This window comes from Rhinopithecus bieti, unplaced genomic scaffold (genome assembly GCF_001698545.2).
Source record: "Rhinopithecus bieti isolate Rb0 unplaced genomic scaffold, ASM169854v2 scaffold_19708, whole genome shotgun sequence".
Taxonomy (NCBI): Eukaryota; Metazoa; Chordata; class Mammalia; order Primates; family Cercopithecidae; genus Rhinopithecus; species Rhinopithecus bieti.
Genome location: NW_016810765.1, coordinates 1,270,864 through 1,297,420, shown reverse-complemented (window position 1 = coordinate 1,297,420; position 26,557 = coordinate 1,270,864). Strand labels below are relative to the sequence as shown.

Genomic DNA, 26,557 nt, shown 5'->3' with positions numbered 1-26,557 from the left:
ACACCACCCAGACTGATAATCTGGCTCAACCATTTCTGCCATCCCACCCAGGAACAGAAGATGGCAAGAAAACCTCACTTCAGCCCCCTGTGATTCCATCTCCAACCTGACGAATCAGCACTCCCCATTTCCTAAGTCCCTACCCACCAAATTATCTTTAAAAACTCAGATTCCCATATGCTTGGTGGAGGCTGATTTGAGTAATAATAAAACTCTGGTCTCCAGCACAGGCAGATCTATGTGAATTACTCTTTCTCCATTGCAATTCCCCTGTCTTGATAAATTGGCTCTGCCTAGGCTGTGGACAAGGTGAACCCACCGGGCAGTCACAGTAAATCTGAAAGAAAACTATCCAGTTTAACATAGGTCTCTCTGTTTGCTTGGAAGTTCTGAAAAATTCTACCTATAGCAATTTGTGTATTAATGCTTTCACCACTGAATCTGATCTAGAAGATTTACTCGGCTGTTCATGTCAACGAGCAGCATGTTTCTACAGTTATTTTGTTAAGCTTTCTTTTCAGACAGTAAAGAAAAACCACATAAGTACAGTGACAATTTTCTAGCTCATATGGTTTTATCTAAACTTACTGACTTAATCAAATAAACCTAGTTGAGAAATTTTTCCCTGAAGAAAAAAGCAGATTAGAAATAACAAAATAAATGGGCTAAACAGTTCTCTTTGCAACTTCTGTGTATGTAATGTAAATAAAACATGTAAATAAAAATGCACATGAAAGTATCTAAATTACAGCATTATCCTGAGGAGCTTCATAGCAAAAGGGAAAAAAGTTAATTAATGTGATTTAGAGATTAGAAATATCTACTAATAATGTAAGGAATCTGGGTCATTATGTACGCAAGAAAAACCATTCTCTCTTACTTGCCTGCGGAATGTTAAAATATTCTGTTATCAAATGGATGTGAATGTTGATTTGCATTCACTAAAAACCACAGCAGTAAACAGAAAGCGTAACTGTGGTTAACCAGGTTTCTGTGCCTCTTGCCTGGGCGGGGGGAGCATAAGAAAGGTAATGCCTTCTTCAATTGGCGATAATCCTTCCAGGTATTTCAGGTATATTAGTGAAAAACACAATAACTACAGAGGAGAGAGGAGCAAAGGAGAAGTAAAATAAACTCTCAGGTGGGGACCTCAAATGCAGTATTCAATCATGTGTTGAATTTAACAGAACAAAGAATTCTTTTGGGAGGTACTTCGCTTGGCCTCTCCCTTCACCACCTCTGGCCCTAAACAAATGGGTCACAGGGCAATTACCATGTGAGGGGTCATCTCTTAGTTCCAGTCTCAAGATTTGGAAATGCTGAGCCATTCCCCAGGGCTCTCTCTGCAACCATTCTTTCTATATGGAGCATCCCTTTTTTCTTACTTAGAGGCTTCAGTGGAAAGACACTTCTTTATCTTGGAGCAAATTAAGAATTATATTGTTAGGCAGGAATCTAGACCTAACATGGCGGCGTTACCCGGCGTAGCAGGCCTTTTGTTAAAGACTCCCTTCACCCTTGTACACACCCGCAGACTTACATGCGTCAGAGTTCCGGCTGGGCAACCACACTCCCCATGACCTGCAGCTCACCTGCATTCCACAAGTTCGTCAACAGCAGTTTCAGTTGACAGTTTCCAAAGACCCCTTCCTCATGACCCTTACTCAACTCTTGCCCTAGTAGTTTCAAGACCCCCCAGGCCCTGTTTGCACAACCAGCTTTCCTACCTCTCAGGCTATTAAGAAGCCCCTATCCTCCTCCCTCAGCACGACTTCCTTGCCCCACGCCTTTGGACCAAGGAACCTCGCCCGCAAGCCCTAATAAAAGGCTATTCTCACTGCCATTTGCCTTGTGTCTTCGTTCCTGGTTTGGCTCCAGCCTCAGTTTACCTTTACACATATGTTATCAAGGATTTTGAAGAAAATACTTCCCTCTGCATGAGCAGAAAACAAAGCTCCTTGCCAGCCACATGACAGCCACCCCTCACTTGGGCCTTACTTGTTCTCGTTGCTTGCATCATAACGAGGCATTGGGTCCAAGTCATTCCCATTCACGTCGCAACTTGCCAGAGCATCCTATAGCCACAGAGGAGAGAGCAAGGGAAAGGAAATGGACATTCATTAATTAGCCATTGACCCACAGGCTCATGAATTTTTAAATACATTTCTGCCAGAAAGTAATTAGGTTAACTAATACGCTCACGGTTCAGTGGTGTCAGGCCTTAGGGAGGGAGTGCTCATTCAGTGATAATTAGTGCTGTATTTTTCCCCCATAAGGTGAAGAAGAACTCTACACAGACTAAAGAATTGCCTGGTTCATTCTTGCCAGCACTTTTCCCCCTCATACCTAGAATGACCCAGTTCATGAAATGTGTATCTTTCAAAGACATCCTCATTACTACCTTTTCTCTCCTTGACTACCTAGGCACAAAGTGATTTATTCTCCACAGACTCTCTCCCTACTCCTTACTTGATTTCTTGAGCTTGCAACTTCCTTATCATAATATAGATTTCAGAAGACAAAAATCATTCACGTATCATTGGCAAGCCAATTAACAATCAATCTCAGATCTTTATTATGTCAGGTATCTTGGGACCGCTATTAGACAACCCTCGCCTTAGATACAAACTGGATATTGTATCTGTATCTACTATAAAGGAGTCCATGATTCAGGCCTTCTACTAATACCCATTGGCTTTTGGACCAACCAAAATGATGAACAGTTTTCCTACATTAAGATTTCAAAATAAGGAAATAGTATCTCCAAAACCAAAGTTGGATTTGCTTGTTTGCTTTTAAAAATGATTGTGAAAAATATCTGCAATACTGAAAAAAAAATTACTAGACTGTTACCATTTATCAAATTTATGTCACTATAGCCAGCCTAATTTAACATGCTTTGAATTTTCTTTGATTGATTGATTAATTGAAATAAGGTCTTCCTCTGTCACCCAGGCTGGAGCGCAGAGGCGTGATCATGGCTGGGCTCACTGCACCCTTGATCTCCTATGCTCAAGCAATCTTCCTGCCTCAGCTCCTGAGGAGGTGAGACTATAGGCAGGTGCCACCACGCCCAGCTATTTTTTTTTTAACTTTTAGAAAGATACAAGAATATAAGGAGGGAAAAGAAGTGCTCAGAGGGAATACAAGAGATTAAGACCACAAGTGTATAAGGTCACTAGAATAATTTGGCAGAAGTTTCTTTCTATTTAGGTTAGTTGGCTATAAGAAACATATCTTACTATCAAATGAAAAATGGGCTGCTTCCACCTTCTAGCCTGGAATAATGTGGTGTTATTGGGACCCCTTCTCTGGAGTATAATCTGGCTTATTTTCAGTTCTGGTGGTCTGTTGACTGGCTTGGTCTCTCTCTTTCTTTCTCCTCATTTTTTTTACTTTTATTAGAGGTAAGGTCTCGCTGTTTTCCAGGCGGGCCTCAAACTACTGAGCTCAAGCAATCCTCCTGCCGCAGCCTCCCAAAATGCTAGAATTACAGGCATGAGCCAGTGCACCTAGCCTGAATGTTCTTATACTTTATTATTATTCCTAATTTCAATGTTAGTGAAAGTAAACACTATCTTGATTTTCTGTCTTTATCAAAGGCTCTTCTTTCTGAAAATAACTTTTAGAACATAAAGCCTGAAATGTTTAGGGAAATCAAGCAAAACATATATTGTATATACAGGTGGTAAGTTCCTGCTTCCTGTGCAAAAGAGGCTCTACAGACCTGCTTAGTGTCCTTTAGAGCACGAAGGCTTCAGAGTGTATCTAATGTATCTTACTAATTTTACTGGTAAGGAAAAAGAGGCTCGAAACAGAGGACCAACCAAAATGATAAACAAAGTTTTCCTATGCCAAGATTTCAATATTGAAGAAACAGTATCGCCAAAACCAAAGTTGGATCTGCTTGTTTGCCTTTAAAAGTGATTAAACAAATCCAGATTGGAAGGAACCCAAGTCTTTGACATGTTACCCAATGTGCTTTCTCTACTCCCCACCAGGTCCAACATAAAGAAGAACCAAGAGGACGCCAATCACGCTAATTGCACAGATAACTCTAGAGAATTTTTTCTCAAGAGGAGAAAAATGAAAAAGATGAAAGACTGCACTCCCAATTACATGAATGCTATTTGTATTTAGTCAAATACATTCATATGAAGTGGGGAAGAGCAGCATGCTGTAAAACCCTCTTTGCGTGTGACAAGAAAGTTATCTCTGCTGGGGCACAGACAGCCATAGTTTCTGTTCTTCTATCTGACCATGGATAACTCCCTTCTGTCTTCAGGCTACAATTTATTCTCCTATCAAATGAGGAGAGTAACCTGAAGTTCCTTTTTAGCTTTAAAATTCTATTCTGTAAAGAGACACAGTTTGTCTGTGTGCACTTGGATGCAGCAACTCAACCATTTTGTTCAAATGAGAACTAAATGAATTTGTGGCTGCTTCTTAAGAAAGGAATTGATTCCTACAGACCACTGGGAGGCTGATCATTACTATCCTTTAAAAAAAAAAAAAGAAGAGGCAGAGAGAGAAAGAAGACCAGCAGATAACTGGAGAAAAGTTTGAAGTACATTTTTCTCCATAAAAGAAACAAAGAGTATTGCCTGGCTGGTTGGATAAAGTGTTGAGAACAGCGAATGTTGCTGGTAGCAGATGGTGTTGGTGGTGAGGTTTCTGCTACCTTATTGCTTTCTTTTTGTAAGTCAGAACATCAAAGTCACTGGAAAGTGGAAAGGGTTATTTCATGCTTCCTGTATTCAAAGAACTCATCTTTTACCAGAGAAAAACAAAACACAATACCCTATTGTATGTTGCTACATTTTTCAGTAGCTATCCACCTTACTGATAATCCTAACATGAGTTTCCCTGTTTCCCAGAAGGAAAGACCTTCCAAGCACAGCATACACTCACGTAGTTTTGCATCAGATCTGGATGGGTTCTCTCAATTCCGTCATCCAGAATAGTGACCACAATGTTCTTTCCCGTGTAGCCTCTCTTCCAGGCTCCTTCGATATTCATGTCAGACTGGCAGGGATGCATATTGTCACTGCAGTGCTGAAATAAGAAGAGCATGCTGCAAGATTACTAAATAGTGAGGAAATTGAAGAATTACCTATTTATTTATTTATTTATTTTTCTTTTTTGCTCTACTGCCCAGGCTGGAGTGTAGTAGTGTGATGAGCTTACCGTAACCTCAAACTCCTGGGCTTACGGGATCCTCTCGCCTCAGCCTCCTGAGTAGCTGAGACTACAAATGCACACCACCGTGCCCAGCTAACTTTTAAATTTTGGGCAGACACAAGGTCTTGCTTCGTTGCCGAGGCTGGTCTTAAACTCCTGGCCTCAAGCGATCCTCCCACCTCAGCCTCCCAAAGTGCTAGGATTATAAGCGTGAGCCATTGTGTCTGGCTCTACTTCTTAAGATAATGCATTAAATTAACAGTAATTTGGCACATTGTCTACTAGTGTAGAAACACAGATCTCCAGCATGAACAGAGAAAGATAGGAAAGAAAGATGTGGGAAAAGCAAGTGAAACAGAAATCTCTCCGCCACCAGCTCTGACCTGTTTTGATACCGTTAAGTCTTTTGGAAAAGCATAAAATAAATAAAGTGTATCTCAACAGCAGAAAAATGGATGTATCATTTGATTGTTAACGTGTTTTAATGACATACAAATAGGCATCATAGTATTTCATTTATAAATCCAAAACATGTCACTGAAGAACATATACTTTATAATTTCTTAACCAAGCGCCTAGAAGCCAATCCAGCTACAAATGGAACCACTTAGGCAGCTTCTGTACAGTAGCCAGATATGCGCTCCTGTGAAAAACCCATGGGCAAGAAAAAATAACAGGTTGTCCACATTTCTTTCACTAAATTAACAATGGCTATTGTACCATAATTTGTAGGCAGCAGACAAATTCATCCAGCACTATTCCTTCAAGAAGGAAAAGAAGAATAGTGCCAAGTCCAGAAAGGTGCCCTACACAGGACAATGTGTGTGAAGGCTTCGAGGGGCAGGCTGTAAAACATGGAACCTGAGCTCATTATGTATAGTAATTTCATTCTGCAATGGCTACAACATACAAACATACTGAAAAACAAATTAAGGCAGCAGCTTTTCCTGACATAATTTACGAGCATTCATCTAACCCACACAATTGTTCCTTTAAAGTCCATCTCTTTGAAATATCCCTCTGTGTGATGTTGTTTTCTAGGTTCTTAAGATTCGGGACAGGAACAAAAGAGAAGAGCTGTGCTGCTATATAATTCCATAGCAACACGAGCCACCCCAGATCTTTCCTCATTCATTACTTTCTTCCTCCTTTGTAACAAACACTTCAGCATATCGGGAATGGAGGAGAATAGAAGCTTACTATGACCTAAACACAATGGGGACTTCACTGCTATGGATTCACTTAACACACACTTCACTGAGTACCTACTATAACTAAGAAATTATGAAGCATATGTTCCTCAGTTAGCTGGTTTGAATTTATATGCTAGGATGTGGCTGTGCACAAGGCAGAGGAGGTCCCTGTCCTAAAGGCGAGACACAGAAGATAAACCACCAAATAAACAAGACTATTCAGAGAGCTCCCTGTGTTTTAAAGGCTCCTTGTATTTTAAACACTGTGATATGATGGTGAATGCTGAGGAATCTGAGTACACCACTTTAGATGAGATGGTCAGAAAAAACATTCCAGTCTCTGCAAATGTGAAATGTGAGAAGGAGTTGGTCTGCCCAAGAGCCTAGGGACAAGTGTCCTGGTAGAGGACACAGCACATGCAAAGATGGTAAGGCAGGAAAGAGTTCAGCATATCAGAGGATGGGTATTGCTGGAGCTTAGCGAAGAGGGAGAGAATGGCACAGAGGCAGAAAGTTAGAAGCGGAGGCATGTCAGATCATTCAGGGCGTTGTAGGCCACAACTCAGCTTTTATTCCAACTACATCCTAAGCGGAAGCTCCTTTCCAAACCTCATCCCTTACAGGTGTTTCCAATGCCTCCAAAATAAATTTGTTAATTAATGTATTCCCCAAATGAGACTGCCTTTTGTTGAGTGTTATAAATACACTGGAGTAGTTTCAAGGATTCATTCTAAGAAAGGATGCACCCATGTTTTCATGACAGACAACATTGATTTCCTACAGAATAGGGGCTTCTAATTTTGTATGAACATTTTATCTTTTCCCCACCTTCCTGACTTCTTTCTGGCACTTGAGGCCCTGAACACACACACTCTACTATTCTACTCTACTAATCCGAATTCTCTCTCTCTCGTGCCTTCAGATTTTGGGCCCCAGCTGTGGACCTACCTCTTAACACATAGCCTTTTTCAGCCTACTTGTGTTTTTCCCTTCTCTGAACTTAAAATACACCCCACCCCCTCTTCCCCATCCCACACACACTTTCTCTCCCCCACTCTCTCTGTTCTATGCAATCCAACACCGACTCAGTGAATTCTGCCCAACTGTTGTTGACTGTTGAATCCTGGGTGTGAATTTTGTCTCCCTGACTGTAAGCCCCTAGAAGACCATGCAATAAACTAAGTCTGACCTAGGATTTCAAAAATATTGGCTAATTATATCCCATAAATGAGAGTATATTCTCAACTTTATTTCCAGTACGTGTACTGCTCTGACCTCTTCCAAGATACACAGCCAGCTCACACTTAGTTAACAAAGATTGATTAAAAAAATGGTGTAGATTTCTGAAATGCCTCCATTTGTCAGAAGCCTCATTCTGGCCAAGAGTTTGGGCCTTTCCTCATCAAATATTTTAATTTAACACAAAGCAACCTTGACAGGTTTTTATTCCATTCTCCTTTCAAAACCTGCTGTGGCCACCTGCGGTATCGATTGTGACATGAAGTCATGTTAATGTGGCCAAGAGGTGGGCCGGAGGAAGGAAATGCACAGGAAATGGGTAACCCACAAATGGGATAACCAGCCTGGAGTGGAGGGATGCTGCCTGAAATTGTAATTATGAAAACTAAAGAAAACCAGCCATCTACGGAAAACATGGGTGTTAAAAGTGAAGCAACTAGGTTCCTTTCTTCCACCTCTGCTTCTACTGAATCTGACTTTACCATTAAATATTCTTGTACCACCTTTTTGCTTGTTTTCTTTATATACATCACCATGGTAGGAGGTGACGGAGAAGAAATATCCAACTGATGCTTTCATTTGGATAAGCTAACATAGCAAGCCACTAAAATACAGAAGACAAAAAGGAATGTTAAAGCCTAGGTTGTCTTTTGCAAATGTTAGTAATAAGGTCAGAGGGCATTTAAATTAGAACCCTAAACCCTGAATGTGGATCTCTGACTTTTAATACATTTTAAGTGGCCCAGGCTTCCAAATGTGTTTCTAACGTAGTTGTTTCCTGTACCTCAAGAATCCAGAGGCCAAAGGCTATGGGAAATACTGATGTCACCCAACACTGACCAGAGATGAAAATGAGTTCATTTCCTTAACCACGTAGTTGAAATGGTCTTCAAACTAGGCCCTGTTTACTTGCCAGGAATCTATGTTACAGCAGCACCCAGAGGCAAAAGGAACACATATTAGCCGTGATTCCCTCATACATCATCAACCATGTGAGAAGGTCTCTGCCAGAGCTGGACCTAAAGAAGAGTGTCTGGAATTGTTACCACACATGCAGCCCGCAGCCTGGTGTTCACCAAAGGGGCCGGTCAGAAATTTCCAGCATATTTGAAGCTATTGAAAACCACATATGTGCACAGTATATGCAAGATAAATATTTATAGTAAATGTAGGTACTTTCAATTCTGAATAATGCACTGTATTTCAGTGATGGTTCTATTAAGTATTTAGAAATGACACTGGACACATAAAACGGAAAATATCCTGAAGAAACAACCATTACCACAAAGTTCCCCACTTTCTTATCCATATGAGCTTGTACCTTTTTAGGAATGAAATTTTAAAGACATTGTCCTGTGAGTTCAAGAAATGGCCTTTTCCGCACCAGGGTTACGAGCTATTCTGCTTTTAAACCACTCTGGGTGTGTCCATTTCTCTTGGGTCTTCATAAACATCTTACACTTCAATGAAAGATAGTCTCTACCCCAAATAAACACCTTTGTTATGTTCTCATCATCATTTTTTTAAAGACTGAGGTGGGAGGTGCTGGCGGGGTTTGTTGGGGGAGGGGGGCGCCTTTTAGTATCATATTTTTAAAATTTCTCTAAGTTCTGAGGGTCTCCAATGAACTGCTAATTTAAATGCTGTCAAAAACCTGCTAACGATGAAAACATCTGTTGTTCATTATTATTGATACAGTGGCTTAGTAAGACTTCATCTTCGACTATACAACATTAACAAGAAAATAAAATTAAATATACAAAAACCTGCTTTACAGACAAATGAAGACACATATCTAGTCAACTAGGTAAAGGGTACATATACTTGAAATTATGTGTAAAACTTGGAGTTCAGGAGTGGTTAGAAGTTTAAACAAAAAAAAAGAATTGATATTCCTTAAATGAAAATATAACTACCGTTTACTAGGTCCTTACCATGGTCAAGCATTTTACTAAGAACTTTATCTGGATTACCACTATTTAAAATTTAGAACAACTATTTGCAAGAGGTACTATTGTCATTTGCTTTCAACAGATAAAGAAAAAGAGACTTAATCAGCCTAGGTAACCTTCCAGAATTCAAACAGCTGGCCAATGTGAAATCAGAATTCAAACCCAAGCAGTCTGACACCAGAGCATTGGACTATGTAACTCTTGTGTTAAAACTAAAACAGAAAGGGCTTAGAGCAGGGTCAAAAACAAGCAAATTCAGATAAGGGTAGATAAGGAGTAGATAAGGCATGGATATTGGAGAAAGGTTCCTGTAAAGAAACTCAAATAACAGAAATCACTCTGGCCTTAGCACTCTGATGAGTACATTCAAGTGATAAAGTGGAATATAGTTGTTTAAGACCTTAGAGACCTAATTTTCCCTTATTCCATTTATTGCATCACATCTTTCTGGAAACACCAAGTTTATATTTGAAAATTTTCAGCAACGGGAAGTTGACTTCTTTATGAAATAGGCAATAAAGTGCTGGTAAATCAGTTCTTTAAAATAGCGGTCCCCAACCTTTTTGACACCAGGAACTGGTTTCATGGAAGACAATTTTTCCACAGATGTGGGGTGGTTTCAGGATGAAACTGTTCCACCTCAGATCACTGGGCATTGCTTAGATTCTCATAAGGAGGATGCAACCTAGATCCCTCACATGCGCAGTTCACAATAGGGTTCGTGCTCCTTTGAGAATCTAGAGGCGCTGCTGATCTGACAGGAGGCGGAGTTTAGGCGGTCATGCCCACCCACCACTCACCTCCTGCTGTGCAGCCTGGTTCCTAACAAGCCAGTACCAGTACTGGTCCGCAGCCCAGGACCTGGGGACCCCTGCTTTAAAAAACAGCCCTTATGTGTTAGTGTTTCCCAATTTCCACAGTGTAAATACTCACATCATGGCTAGTTTTAAACTACCACAACTGCAAATTTCTAAATGTGTAACAATCAATGTTCATGACTTATAGAAGGTGGATCCAGGGTACCACTGGAAACAGCCCGCCATGGTTAGTCCTGCTCCATTTCTGATTAAGTCATGCCTTCCAAGGTGTCCAAAATCTGCTTCTCAGTACTTGGGAACTACCCAAGACTCCATTCTTCCCTTCGCAGTTTCAGACAATAGTTTCACTCCCTCTTGCATGTTTTTTTTTTTTTTTTGGAGACCTTCTTTAACCTTTCCTTCTCAAGATCACCTTTTAAAAATGAACATTTGACATGTGTGAGGGAGGCCACAGTTGATGGGTTCTTTTTGAGGTATATGAAGTAGAGATTCTGTGCCTCCAAGACTGCAGGTGCCTTTACAGATTCTTGGAAATATAAATCAAGGTAGTTAAGGCCTAAGATGTTTATTACCATACTTAACGAGTCAATTTGATGGACTTCAAATCCTTAGTAACCTTAGTTATCACATACACACACACACACACACACACACACACACACATACACAATTGCCCCCAGATAAAACAGATGCTCTGTGCAATTATTCAGAGGATGATTATTCAGTCTGTGGATTATCCAGAAATCCCACGGAAGCGCAATACATTTCAGTAAACCAAATTCAGCAGAGCAGATAAGGATGCGAGCTAAAGATAATCGGGCAGAGGAGAATTTGAATTCCACCTCTGCTACTTTCCAGCTATATGACTTGAGTGTCAAGTCACCTCAATTCTTAAAACCTCATCTGTAGTTTGAACACAGATAACTGCTATTAAGATTAAAGAAGATAAAGTACATAACAATTGGTTGCTGTTATGATCATGCTGCTGTTGATGGCAGCACCTATATAGGGGCAACGGCCTTCCTTACAGTTTAGGGAAGAAAATTTTAGGTTTCTTTAAAAAAGGAGATCATCATAAAATAAGGAGAGGATGATTTTCTTCATTGTTTGGAGAGATAGATTAGGCAAACTTGAAAGGGCAATTGATCATTTGTAAGGTTAGCTGGAATGACCTGAATTATTTTACATTTGAGGTCATGGGCTGGAACTGGGAAATGGAGCCTGGGGAGGTGGTGCACAAGGAGGAAACAGCATGCAACGGCCTTTTGGCACACTGGTCAAACGTTTTGGTCTCCTGTGAATCATGCTTTTTACTCCACACAGTTATACCACTATCCCAACTCTGCTAGAACCATGGTCCCCATCTACTATGATACAGTCTTGACATAAGATCATTTCTCAGTTAGAACTGTTAATAGCGCCTGACGTAATGCCAAGGGAACATCAGAAAACAGTGGAGGTTGGGAGAAGACGGCTGTGATGTACAAGATATGCTTATAGAGAGGAAAGCAGAATAAATCCAGTTCCAAAATTCTACTCATAATTGAGGATTAAGAAATCAAAGCACAGCAGCTGAAGTATAACTAGATGGCCTTTAGATTCAGTTAAGTGGGTGGCATTTCTCATTTGTACATTTTGTGACCCTCTTTGAATCTTTCCAAACCTGACCCATCTTACATTAGAAACTTCCAGCCTTAAAATCATTGAACAAAATAAAAACCAATAAACCAACAAACACATCTTGTGTCACCTTTAAGGAATCTTTACAAGCCTCATATTAGTGTTTAGAGACCTGGTTTCCACTATATTACCTGGCCTTGGTGCTAAACCATGTTTTATGCTTCTAAAACTTAGCAGGCATTTCTGAGGCACCAAGAACAAGCTTATCTTTTGTATGTATAGCTCCCTGGAGCTGCCAGGGTTCACACCAATCTCAAGTACCTCAGTTCAAAAAGCTGAGTCAGGCTTCAGAAATCTAGGTCTGAAATCATTGCCTCCATCTCTATTGTCATTTCTCCTTCTCACTTAGTACATTCCAGTCACCATACTGGCCATGACACTGTCCCTATTGTTAGGTCCTTGAAGTCTAGTCCACGCAACAGACAAGCAATTGCAAAAAAACTGTTCATTAGTTACAGGTGGATCCAGTGTACTGCTGGAAACAGCCCACTATGGTTGGTCCACACCTTTACCAAGATGGAACATATCCTCTCCATCCCCTGCTTGCCCTTTGGCAATACATGTTAGGCATCATTAACACAGTTTGTCAGGATACTGTGGGAACATGGAACCCAGTCAGGGGGAAGTGCAGGAAGGCTAAGAGCACTTTCTTGAGAAAATAACATTTAAACTGAGCCCCTAATACAAGCTGACTAGCCAAAGGGCAAGTCGGGGATGAAGAGGATATGTTCCATCTTGGTAAAAGTATAAAATAATCATAGAGAGACTGGACTGTTAAAGGCACTTAAGAAAGTCAATATAGCTGGAGAATACAGGTTACAAAAGGTGAGGTGGGAGATGAGAAAAATGAGGTGGGAGATGAGAAAAATGGGAAGAATTGAGGCTGGAGAGGTGAGCAAGGTGTGGTTTGCTACACAGCAAAAGCTCATTAATGTTCAAGATTATCAATCTAAGGGAAGTTGGCCAAACCAGATGGGTAGGAGAAAATCCATGCATCAAGTTGAAGCCACTTCTCTGAGCGTTGGCTATGTAATTGGGGAAGAAATGCAAAGAGAACACCTAAATTTGTCCAGTATCTGATTCTAAAGCAAATTCTAAGATCCCTGGGCATTCTGTTGAACATTCTTTTCAACGAAAGCCCAGTGTTTTTCTGCTCATGCATCCACCACTCTTCATATTAGTCATCTTTGGTTATATATGTGTTTTATCTTCCTAGTGAAATTACAAGCCACTTGTGCTGCATTATTATTATATCTTTATAATCTTTAAAGTTCATAATAAAAAGACTCAATAATTCATAAATCAATGTGTTTTGAGAGGGCGTGATGGTTAATTTTATGTGTTACTTGACTGGGTTAAGGAGTGCCCAGATAGCTAGTAAATACTATTTCTGGATATGTCTGTGCACGTGCTTCCAGAAGGGACTAGCATTTGAATAGATAGAACTAGTAAAAGAAAACTGTCCACACAATGTGGGTGGGCATCATCTGATCTGTTGAGGGCCGGAATACAACAAAAAGTCAGAGGAAGAGTGAATTTGCTTTCTCTGGTAGAGCTGAGACATCCATCTTCTCTTCTCCTTGGGCACTGTTGCTCCTGTTTCTCCTGTCTTCAGATTCAGACTGGGACTTACACCCTTGGTTCTCCTGGTTCTCCAGCTTTCTGGGCTTCATTAGAACGACTGGCTTTCCTAGGCTTCCATCTTGCAGATATCAGATCATAGGATTTCTCAGCCTCCATTATCACCTGAACCAATCCTTCAGGATAAATCTCTCTCTCTCCCTCTCCCTCTCTTTCTCTTTCTCTCTCTCTCTCTCTCTCTCTCTCTCTCTCTCTCTCTCTCTATATATATATATATATATATATACACACACACACACACATACATATATATATAAAATATATATTATATATATAATACAGGTAATACAATACAGGTAATACATACAATACAGGTAATAAAGAAGGTATAAATAAGATCTAGAAATCTCCATCTTCTGCACATTGGCTCTCATAATGGGGCATTGCCAATGTAAAGGTCTAAGAAAGAACTTAGGGAATGTGCAGGGACTGAAGCCTTCACAGGGAATTCTACGAGAAGAGAAGGCATTCATTTGGGGTTGCTGATTATTCTAATATGTCACTAACAATGTTCAATCCTTCTGGCAGAAGAAGTCAGAAGAGCGGTAACATAGCAACAGGTGGGTTTATAGGTCTGGTGGGAAATTTCTGCTGTCAGGGGAGGAGCTCGGGGATGCAGAAGTTTGTTTGGAATAACACAAGGCAAGACAGAAGCGAATATTGTTCAACTCTCCTCTGGTTTCGGTATATGGTTCAATTTGAATATTATTTTCCTTTTTAAGTCATGCAGAAATTCTACCATAAGTTGAGGAGACATTTAGTTTTGCCAAATGACTTTCTTCCTGGCTGACTATGAATCAAAAATCAAATATTTCTTAACACATTACCCTCTCATACAAATTGTGCAATTAGTATATTAGTTAATTGTGTTTGCTTATGGATGATCTCAACCAAAATGTTTTCCTTAAGTGCTTATATGCCAAGAAACAATTCCTATGCTGGAGCTCATAAAAATGAATTTTAGAAGCAACTGAACTGCATTATTTAATAATTATGGGAACATGAGCAGTAAGCAGCTGTCATTCTTTTCTAAAATGTAATTTGTTTTGTTTCTATTATTTGCAAAATTCTGCCTGCATAGAACTCTTCACCCTCTTGGTCCCCTCTGAGCATAAATTTGCTCAGAAACCTCTGCTTCCTCTCTATTCACTGAGGTCTCAGGAAGCCGTGCTCATAGAATGGAGTACTTTTTCCTTTTTAAAAAATGAGTAGAATATGGTGTGACTTGGATAAGCACAACCAGCAGTCTTCAGTTCCCACTACTTTTATTTCTTCAAAGTCACCCAACAAAAAGTTGAGAAAAAAATATGGGAAATAATTGTTTTTCTAATGTTGGAGACATATAGGGTCAAGGAGAGGGAATTTGGATATCATTTGAAAATACTGAAGAGCAACTTTATTAATATGTCATCTTTCTTCATTTATAGTGCTTCATAAATGACAATCATCTCATGAAATATGATGGCAGCTATTTTTTAGGTAAGAAAATAATCCATTTTTCAGTTGAACAAATCAAGCAGCTAAGGGGTCTATTTATATAATATCTCCCAAAGCCTTCATTCATTCTGCAATTAGCTTTTGACAACATAATCATTAACTTTTCAATGAATGGGTGAATGCACGAGTGAACAGACGGACAGAAAGACAAATAAATAGAAGAGCAATACATAATTTACTCTCCAAGTCCTATCACATTCAATTTCTCACAAATTTTTACCAATAAGTACACCTCTTTCCAGGACTCTGCAGAACATCTGAACAGTAAAAGCCACTTCAGCTTCCTTAAGTCAACCCCTAAAACTCCCATAGATAAGATGTTTTCAAGGGATATTTTCAAAGCCAAGTCACACAGGTGGCATATATATGAAAAGAAGAAGACACAGAGGGATGAAGGGGAAGACAGGATCAAATGCACAAAACAATGAAGCTGTGCACATTTAAGTGATGGATGTGTGATCATTAAATAGTCTTGGCCACTCCAAGAATAAGAACTACTTGATATTTCCTAGTAAAATACAAGTTTTACTTGTTTAAACTCAACAGAGCAGCAGACATTTGGTATTAAACATTAACAGTGGTCCCCTAATTTCGGTCTCAAATTAAGGCACTAAGGTAGATACCTTAAAAGACAAAAAAGACTTAGTATATTGAAATTATATCTAAAAAAAAAAAGGGACGCAGAATTTCAAATGGGTCTTTCCAGATTTTTTTGACTTTCCTCCTCTCAAGATCTATGAGATTACTGGCTCAACTTTTTGAATATTCTAACAGTTCTAAAGGATTTTTGCCATGCCCTCTAATAAGTTATTACTCAAAATATATTTATTTCTATAAGAAATCTGATGCAATTGTGGTATGGAAGCTCAGAAAACAGGGAGTAATGTAAACTCAAGCAACCATATCAGAAGAGGCAGGGTTTCTTAAGACTCACATGAACCATAAGTAGTTGGAGACAAAATCTGAATTCAACTTTGCTTTCTTGCCAACACACTAGCCCACTGTGACCCTCACAAATCTTTTCTTTTTCCTAGTAACATGACTTCTTCAGGTATAACTCATCATTATGTTTTTATATAATCAGAGTATGTCTAATACACACAATCACCTCAAATAAAGATGCGCTGCTTAGAAAAGGAGAATAACGTAATATCAATAGGTGAAGTCTATATTGCCAAATTTTTGTTTTCCCATATTGCACAAGCCAACTATCCCAAAACATAATGGCCGGAAACAATAATTTATTATTACCACTCACAGTTCTACAGGTTGAGTAGGATCAGCTGTGTGGCTTTCACTTGGGGCCTCCCATACTTTGCAGTCAGATGTCCACTGGGGATAAAGCCATTTGAAGGCGTGACTGACATGGAAGTTAATATGGCTTTGTCATTCATGTGAACACTAAGAGAATTTTCAACCTGATGTGTAGGATTTAGTTATTAATGTGTGTTTGTCATAGTTGAGTTATCTGAAAGTTCTTCTGAAGGACATGTATCTATTGCATAATGATTTATCCCATAATAGCTAGAGCAATGGCAGTTACATTACAGTTATACTACATCTGTAAACTGTCAAAACACGTACTCATTGGCTTGTGCGTGTGTTTGTTTTTTAAAATTTCCAACCATACTTATTAAATGCCTTTTAGATACTAAGTCTACATCGGGGAATGAGAAAACACACGATCTACTCTTCATAAAGGTGATATTCAAATTTGGGCAGATGGATAATAAATAAGTAGGCAAATAAGACAAACTATCATTAGAGATCATGGTAATAGTTACGAAGGAAACAAAAAGACCTTGCATGACATTAAGGGAAATGTGTTATTAAATGTATACCCTGAGTTCTTTACAGTTTTTCTGTTACTGAGCTGACATTTATTCAATAAACACTGAAACTTCAGTTTGGAAAGAGGCTTTTATAGGCAGCAGGCAATAAACTCTGGCCATGGAAGAGCAAGTCAGAGCAAAATTGAGGTTCCCAACCGATTGGCATTTAAAATTTAAAAACAAAACAGAACACATTTCCACATTTCAAATAAAATTTAAAACAAGAAAATTATGACAAAAACAATCCACACTGTGGTATGTGTGATGTTTAAAGAGCATGATAATATGCTATGCTATGATGTATCCACAGAAAAATAAATCTACTTACAGGGCAAAGGAAAACCATCTCACTTCTGACAATCAGCAAAATCAATTCTGATAGCTACTAAAAAGACTGCTTTAATATCATTCCTTTTAGGCTGAGTAAAAATAATTGTCCAAATCTACCTGACATCTTTGCTTTTATTGTCCACTTGAAGATGTAAACTAGTATAAAATCTAGAAAGCTGCTTGCAAGGAAAATCAAACATTTTGCCTGGACAGGCCAATCATATGCCCAGGGCTTTTTGCACAGTGGTAAGTAGCAGAGGCTTCAGAAAAGATGAAAGATCCCATAATGCATTTGATTAGCCACTCAATAAAGGAACCTACAGAGAAGACTGCCTCTTCGACCTGGTGAGATTCTCTCCAGACCCTGGAGTATAATGAGCAAGAAAACAAACTCATTTTTATCCTCCACTAGCAAGCAGAATTGCAAATGTTTTTCTTATTAATAAAAAATGTCGAATCCTTTCAAGAATCTAACCAAGCAACTTGCTTTACCAGCATCCAACAGAATTTCTTGTTAGAGAAAAACAGTAATTCCAGAAAAGTCACTATCCAAACTCAGTGACACATCTTCATGTATAGAGCAAGGACACTGAACTCTATAGTAACTTCTAAACTCTTACAGTGGCATATTCAAGGTAAACTGGAATACTGTTCCTGTAACCGAACCCACATTTTTTCCATTCATTAATGAAACGAATAATGTTAACACAATTAAATTCAACACTAGGGTAGCAGCTTTCCACAGCCCCATTCAGCAGCCCACATACATATTTTAGAACATTGTTTTCCAAGCATGTCGCCTTTTCTATCTAATTACTAAGCTCTTCATGGGTAACTAACATAAACACCTTACAGACAGAGTCCAAAACATCCTCACATCTGACAGCGGTGTGTTTTCACTGATGATTTAGAATAGGGCTTTCCAAAGTGGAAAAAGTGGAGAAAGATGTTGAAAGATGTTAAATTGGAGTTACAGAGATCCAAAAAGCTGCTCAGTCGACACAGCAGAAAATGCAGCCCTTTCCACTTTATTCTCCAACACCTTATTTTTCATTAAAAGGGAAGAAAGGGCACAGTGAACAACAAAGTGATAGATCACAGTCCTCCAAAGATTCTAACTAAGACAAACAAAAAATAAAACTTCCTTTAAAAGGATGTATTTAATCTATATATTCCTGAAGTTACTTTCTAGTGAGAAGTTTGTATCATCAATAGTTTGGAATGTTTTTAGCTGCAAGGAAAAAAAGCCCCAATTAACCATCATCAGAAAAAGCATTTAATTATCATCCAGTTGATCTGAAAGCTGGTGGTTCGAAGTTAATGACATCATTACGGAACAGGACTATTTTCTCAGCCACCAGACTTAGCTGTTGGCCCTTTGTCCTCTGAAAGTGCCTCCTGATTTGAAGATAACTACCGTAGCTCCTTGTATGATATCCCTCATCAGTATCCCAAGCAGAAAGAAAGACATCACAAAAGGCTTTCTCTCCTAAGAGAAAAAACTCCCTCCGTATCAACTTCATCAGTAGTTGTTATTTGGCTAAACTGGGTCACTGGAATACCTCTTTCTTCATCCCTGGTGCAGCGCACATGCATCCCATGACTGGCTTGGAGCATTCGTGATTTATTCCCTAGGGCTAGGAGACAGTTTGCCTTCTCTGAGATTAGGTAATTTCCACCAGAGCTTCATAAACATAAACCTAGTGATATAAAGCAGGTAATAATTAAGTATGATTATAGGGTAGAAAAAGATACTGTCTGAAATACGGCTTTCATGACACTTATCTAGCTATATATGATCTATGTCTCATATATAAATATATATAAACTCTACCTTGTGACAGTTTAATGTAGTAGGATTTTTCTTCTTTTTTTTCTTTTTTTAACTTGAGACGGAGTCTCACTCTGTCACCAGGCTGGTGTGCAGTGGCACGATCTCGGCTCACTAAAACCTCCACCTCCCGGGTTCAAGCGATTCTCCTGCCTCAGCCTCCCGAGTAGCTGAGACTACAGGCATGTGCCACCATGCCCAGCTAATGTATTTTTTAATTTTTAGTAGAGATGGTATTTCACCATGTTGGCCAAGTTGGTCTTGATCTGACTTCATGATCCTCCTACCTTTGCTTCCCAAAGTGGGTAGTAGGATTTTTAAAGGTTATTTGAAAAATCACACATGAAGAAAACCATTAAGAAGAACATCAATTCATATAACTGGAAAAAATAAATGTTTTAGTCCAACTGAAATTGAGATTGAATAGGACTGAACTGAACTTTTTTTTGTTATCCTCACATTTCATTAGGAAATAACATTACGATCACTAAGGTTGTTATTAAATTAAATTTGCATCTTTAATTCAACACATATTTTGCACATGCTGTTTGCTTAGCACCATCCCAGGTATCATTCTAGGTACCACGTGGACTATGAAAAATAGTAACAAATATTTCTTTCCCTAAAGAAGAGCTGCTAGATAAAATACAAGAGCCCCAGTTAAATTTGAATTTCAGATAAACAAGAAAAACTTTTTTAGTATAAGTAGAACCCATATATTGTATGGGACATACTTACACTAAAAAGTTATTCATTGCTTATCTGAAATTCAAATTAATATCTATTTTCACTTTCTACATCTGCCAACCCTTAGTGCCACCAGTCTAAGGGAGGGTAACTTTACAGCATAATACTAATTTGTCCTATGACATCTCCAACTTCAACTAATGGCATCTATCTTTCTTAAGGAATAATTAAGATGCCTGTAGTAAGAATGCAAAGCTCACACCTGTAATCCCAGCACTTTGGGAGGCTAAGGCAGGCAGATCACGAGGTCAGGAAATCGAGACCATCCTGGCCAACACAGTGAAACCCTGTCTCCGTAAAGACAGAAACTAGCTGGGTGTGGTGGTGTACGCCTGTAGTCCCAGCTACTCAGGAGGCTGGGGCAGAAGAATCACTTGAAGCCGGGAGGCAGAGGTTGCAGTGAGCCAAGATCGTGCCACTGCACTCCAGCCTGGGTGACAGAGTGAGACTCCATCTCAAAAAAAAAAAAAAAAAAAAAAAAAGGCAAAGAGAAGGAAATATGCAGTGTTCTATTTGCTTCCTACCCACAATAGGATCTAAAGAATCTAATCCTGGCGTCAACATAATAATGAAAGCCATCTAAATCTTTATCTCCCCATGTATCCTTCAAAAACAACATAAAGATAAAACAAGGAGAAACTATGAAATTTTTTATCATAACTAGGAAAAAGGGAACACAACAACCTCAAATTACACATAAGCAGGAGAAAAATACTCAAATCCAGCAGAACCTGCTCTTGAGATCACTCCAGAGCAGAAAGTCAGATAGAGACAGCAGAAAAGTAAAAGGAAGCAGAAGCCCAGTAATGGTGAGACACAAATAGAATCATCTTACAGAGAAAACTCCGCCTCAGTAGGGAAATATGGTGAACAGATCTGAGAAGAGCTCAGAGTGCAAAGGAGCAGAGATGGAAATTATAGAAAGGCACCAGTTCTGGGAGTGAAGGAGCAAATTAGAAGTGGAACCCCTTGAAGACTCGATGGAGAAAGAGACAAGAAAGTGATGAAAAGCAGAAGTCATATTAAAGCAACGGAGAATCACTAAATCAGAAGGCCATCTACCCTCCTCTCACTCCCTCCAAGTACACTGATAAAATCACATGATTCTTACTGTATCAAAATAGTATGGTTCTTTTGAACTAGGAGACTGAATACGTCATTCAAATTCCCACCTCTTTCTACACTGAATTGCTACTAATGATCTAAGAAAATAAAACATCTCAAAAGGAATGGAGACGAGTACATAAATATCTACCTCATGTTCTGTAACAATGAAGTATAAAACGAGAATCAAACTATTGCAGTTGATTAAAATTCTACTCAAAAATTTGCAACAGCACAAAAATGAAGCACATCTGAACCTAAGTGAAACGCACTGAAATACTGAAACAGTGAGACACATTGAAGATATGGAAATATGGCTCAAAGAAATATTTTTAAAATATACGGACAGAACAAAAACCAGAAAGATGTAAAACCAGACTTGATTAAACCCTGGAAATAAACTGAACACTAAATTATATTAGAAATCAAAACTCATTACAAGGTGTCCAAGAGAGAAGTGATTCCACTGAAAACATCAGGAGCATTGAGGAAAGGCATAAATATGGGAAAGAGAACAAAAAGCAACATAGAGGTCAAAAGTATTCAAGAAAAAGTAACTAATAAAGAAAACTGGCGAATAAGACCTAATATGCTTGTCCCTGTGTCTAATTTTTAACAGGACACTTTAAGAAAAAAAAATCTCCTGGACCTCCACACCAAAAATAAATAAATAGATAAATAAATAAATAAAGGGTTACCTGCACGGGAAAAAACTATCAGTGAAGCTATCCTTCAAATATCAAGCCTCTAGAAAACATCTTATACAATTAAGAAACCAGGGTATACTGCACTTACAAGCCCTTTCTAGGTAATCTAGCAGATGCGTTTCATCCAATCAAGATATGACTGGCAAAAGAACTGATGGCACACGAAACACATTTATTTGCAAATCTAAGATAAAAGCAAAGGAGGAGGGAACCAGGGTGCAAGAAGAGTAAGGAAACATATGTTATGTGTTTGGACAAAATAGAAACAATGAACTTAAAACAGAAGGAGAAAAGAGACAGAAACAGTAAAATAGGATAAGCTAATGAATTGTTCCATAGGTAGACTCAACGGATCTGATTTAAAGCTGACAAACCAAATATAGATTAAGTGAAGGAAAGAGGAATGAAGGTCATATAAAGGTTACATTTAATAATCACTAAAATAATAATACAACTTTCCCCATAACCAAAATAAGTTATTTCAAAAGAACAAGGAATGGGCCACATATAAAACATAGTAACACAATATAAACTATATGTACATAAAATCTAAAACAATATGACAGATGAGATTAAATGTATTGGTCATATTTATAAATGTAAATGAGCTTAAAAATCTCTATTAAATAAAAATACATTAAAATTGTCTCACAAAGCAAAATCTAACACCTAAAATAGAGTACTTCCAATGCCTAAGAATTAAAGAGTTGGGGCAAAGCAGGGTTGTGATTCTGATATCAGATAAAACACACAGAGATACCATTTCTCACCCATCAAACAAGCCAAAAGTAGCCTTGGAAAGATGGGAGACTTATCCTCTAGAAAAATACTTTTTAAAAGAAACGGGTGTGGTGGTGTGATCCTAGCCACTTGGGAGGCTCTAGTCACAGCCACTTGGAGCCTAAGGTGGGAGGATCCCTTGAGCCCAGGAATCTGAGGCAGCAGTGAGCTACGACTGTGCCACTGCACTCCAGCCTGAGTGACAAAGCAAGACCCTGAAAAGGAAAATTTCAAAATTGACAACAGAGCCGGGTGAGGGGAAGAAGGCATCCAAACATGGTTGATGAGAATGTAAACTATCCTAGCCCTTACTGAGGGAGATTGAGCAATATCTAATAATGCTATACCTTCTACCTTCGGAATGAGCAATCTACTGCCAGGAACTTATCCTGAAAATACACCTATAAAAACAACCACAAGGTTATTCAGTTTGGAGTATTTGTTGAAGCACATGGAGACAAACTACCTGCACACTCATTGGTAGCTAGTTAAATAAATTATGGTAACTCTACCAGAACACCACTGCAAAAAAGGATAAAGATCTCTATGAACTAATACATAGTGATTTCCAAGAATAGAATAAGTGATAAAAGCAAAATGTAAAGAAGTGTGTATATAGTGTTCTATGTATTTTACTTTGAACCATATGTTTTACATATTTTAACATAAAATTAAGTAAATAATAAAATTAAATATATAAAGATGAGGGACAGAGCTCTAAAACTGAACAGAACAGAAGCAAATTAACCTAACTATATATCAGATTAGTGACATAGTCATAGAAAAAAAATTTATTCAAGCAACTTTGGAACCAAAGAGTCTGACTCTAAGGACTTCGTCCTTAGAATCTATTCCTCAGGGAATGTATTTTTTAGAGACAAGTAAGAACTTGTCTCTAAAAAAATAAATAAATAAAAGAGAGATGGAATAAATAATGGCAAGGTATGACCCTTTGTTCTGGAATCAAAAGAGATAATCTATTAAAAAAAACCTTGCGGACAACTGAATATGGACAGTAATTTCGATAAAATCACCATTAACTTTCTTAGAAGTGAGGGCGGTCCTTTTGTTACACAGGAGAATGTTGTTCTTAGGAGATGCAATCTGCAATATTTTGGACTGTATCCCTGAGGAATATATTCTAAGGACAAAGAGAAATCTTAAATTGCACCTAAGTTTGTGGTTGGTAGTAGCAGTGGTTTGGTAATTCCAACAGTATTTTGCATGTACTGTAGTAAATTTATGGATATGGTTAACAACTATGATTCTCACTGTGAAAGGAAGGGAAAGAAATCTGAAATTTGTCAGGAAAAGGAAGAACCTGCGGTATGGAATTGCATTTGGAGATACCACTATAACCTCCAGATATATCTTCTTAGCTCTGTCGGCTGAAAAAGGACATTAGAACCAAGGACACCCTTCTCACCGATATCTTGGTTTTTAGACACCATTCCTAAACAAGATAAACCACCTATTTGAGAAATAGCTATTTGTAGGTCTGGAGCAGAGAAGATACAAGGTGAACATTCTGTTGTGCTATAAAGGAAGAAGTACTGAAAAACTGACGGGAACTTCTGAAAAGGACACAGGAGTCAACTTGAAAGGTCTCCCGCTCATCGAACTAGGGCCGATTTCAGAACCAAAAAAGAAAGTCAGTAATGCCAGTAATGAATCATTACTGTTGGATGGAATCCATGAGTTAATAATGATATTTTTAAAAAACAGCAGAGTAAAGAAGGGATTCCAGAATTAGAAAACCAACACCTTGCAAGCACTGATGTAATGATTTATTTAGGTAGGGGTCATCAATAAATGCTAAAATCCTAGGGAAAAATGGACAGGGAATAGGATATGCACATGCTGTAAAATATCATCCCTCAGATATCCTGTTAATTACAAAGACAAACTGTATCTTTACAATAGAGGAATCTAGCAGGTGTCATCTCAATCCACCAAGTGAACAAAGTTAACATTATACCACCTGACAGGAAGCCGTGAAAAGGATGCAGTCTTACCCTAGGTAGTTTTGTGCTAAAATATTTAACCCCTCAACTACTCCTGGAAAAAAAAAAAAATCAAATAAATCCAAAGTGAGATTTGTTTTATAAACCATAAGCCTGACCTCATCAAAATCATCAACATGAAAGACCACGTCCTACCCTCCCCACTTTCCCATTCCTCCAGTAAGGCAGAGGAGCCCTTCTAGATTAGCAGTTAAAAGAGATGGCACAAGCTGGACATGGTGTTTCATACCTATAACCCCAGCACTTTGAAAGCCTAACAAGACAGGAGGATCACTTGAGGCCAGGAGTTTGAGACGAACCTGTGGACCATGAAACCCTGCTCTACAAAAAATAAAAACAAAAACATAGCCAGCTGTGGTGGTGCACACCTGCAGTTCTAGCTATTCCGGAGGACTGCTTGAGCTCAGGAGTGTTTTGCTGCAGTGAGCCGTGATCATACCACTGTACTCCAGCCTGGGTGACAGAGTGAGAACTTGTCTCTAAAAAAAATAAATAAATAAAAGACAGAGAGATGGAATAAATAATGGCAATGTATGACCCTTTGTTCTGGAATCAAAAGGGATAATCTATTTAAAAAAAACATTGTGACAACTGAATATGGACAGTAATTTTGATAAAATCATCATTAACTTTCTTAGAAGTGAGGGTGGTACTTTGCTTACATAGGAGAATGTTCTTCTTAGGAGATGCAGTCTGCAATATTTTGGATTGTGTTTTCACAATGTCTGGAACTTACTTTCAGAGTTCAGAGAAAACATTCTATGTGTGTATAGAGACAGAAAAGAAATATTAACTTTTTGGTAAATCCAGGTGAATGGAAGGTATTAATATGTGTTCATTATACTACTCTTTCAACTTGTTTGGACTTTTCAAATTTATTAAAACAAACCATTGAAAGGAAAAAAACCATCACAGACACTATTTTATCTTTATTTCTTTGAGACAGGGTCTTGCTCTGTTGCCCAGGCTGGAGTGCAGACGTACAATCACAGCTCACTGAAACCTCAACTTCCCAGGTTCAAGTGATACTCCCACCTCAGCCTGCCAGCTGTCTCTTCTTGAAAGCTGTCAAGTGAGGGCTTTTCATCAAGAGCTGCCTTTAAGATTGAACACATGTGATAAGGATGTCTGCCCATGTCCCAGGATTTCTACTGGGGTGGGATGACCTCCTTTCCCTAGCCTCGCAGTCCTCTCCAGATTCTCGCTATCTCTTACATGCTACTCTCCCTCTAAATCACTTTGTCCCAAAGGCATCCAACAAGGTACTCACGGCTTAGTAGTCAGAAAACAAGAACAGACCTCAGAAACAGGTAAGGAGAGATGGAAAGGAGAGTGTGCACCCGTGAGAATTTTTCTTGGCATACCAAGGCAAAGGCTCTCACTTTTTTCCTATTACACTTGAACTGAGTACTCCTGACAGTTACCTTGCAACGATGTGCAGAAGACTTGTTTGAGAATCCAGCAATGGCAGAGATCAGGGCTATACTGAGTGGCGGAAAGAACTGAGGTCCTGGAGCCCTGCTTTACCTCTGAGATCAAGTGAGGCATGCCAGAGTTCAAGAAGCCAATAAATTCCCTCCTTCTTTCACTTTTTTCCCTTCCACCAGTTTGGATCTCAATGGACACAATGTTTTGCTGTAAAAATGTACCCTCTGGACAAACTGAAAAATAGATCAGGGAAACAAATACTGCCTATTTACATCTCTTCTGTCAATTCACACAGCATATTAGGATAATAAAGTCTATGAGAATTCCCACAGTAAATAAATCTTACGTTTGTTCATATGAGTATGATTTACATTTGGAGATGCCTATTAAGAATCCTTAGAAGTGGTCTTCCAAGGGAGGCAATTTTTGCAGTAATTGTGTGAAACTTGTTCATTTGCATGCAAAGAAATCCTCTCCTGTTTCACATAATTTTGACATATGACATATGTCTGTTCTCACATTAGGAACCTGAGGCCCATGTAATCAAACTAAAGATCCTAACAAGATTGAAAT

General features: G+C 38.7%; 1 protein-coding gene across 5 annotated transcripts in view; it reads right to left on the bottom strand.

Annotated features, from left to right (window-relative positions):
* PCSK5 (proprotein convertase subtilisin/kexin type 5) overlaps positions 1–26,557 on the bottom strand; it is a 483,293-nt gene that overhangs the window by 343,832 nt on the left and 112,904 nt on the right. For all 5 annotated transcript variants that reach the window (XM_017892732.1, XM_017892728.1, XM_017892730.1 and 2 more), the window contains exons 4-5: positions 4,912–5,055; positions 1,999–2,075 (exon numbers count right to left, since the gene is read on the bottom strand). In XM_017892732.1, coding sequence (XP_017748221.1) covers positions 1,999–2,075; positions 4,912–5,055 — 221 coding nt within the window. The remainder of the gene's footprint in view (positions 1–1,998; positions 2,076–4,911; positions 5,056–26,557) is intronic.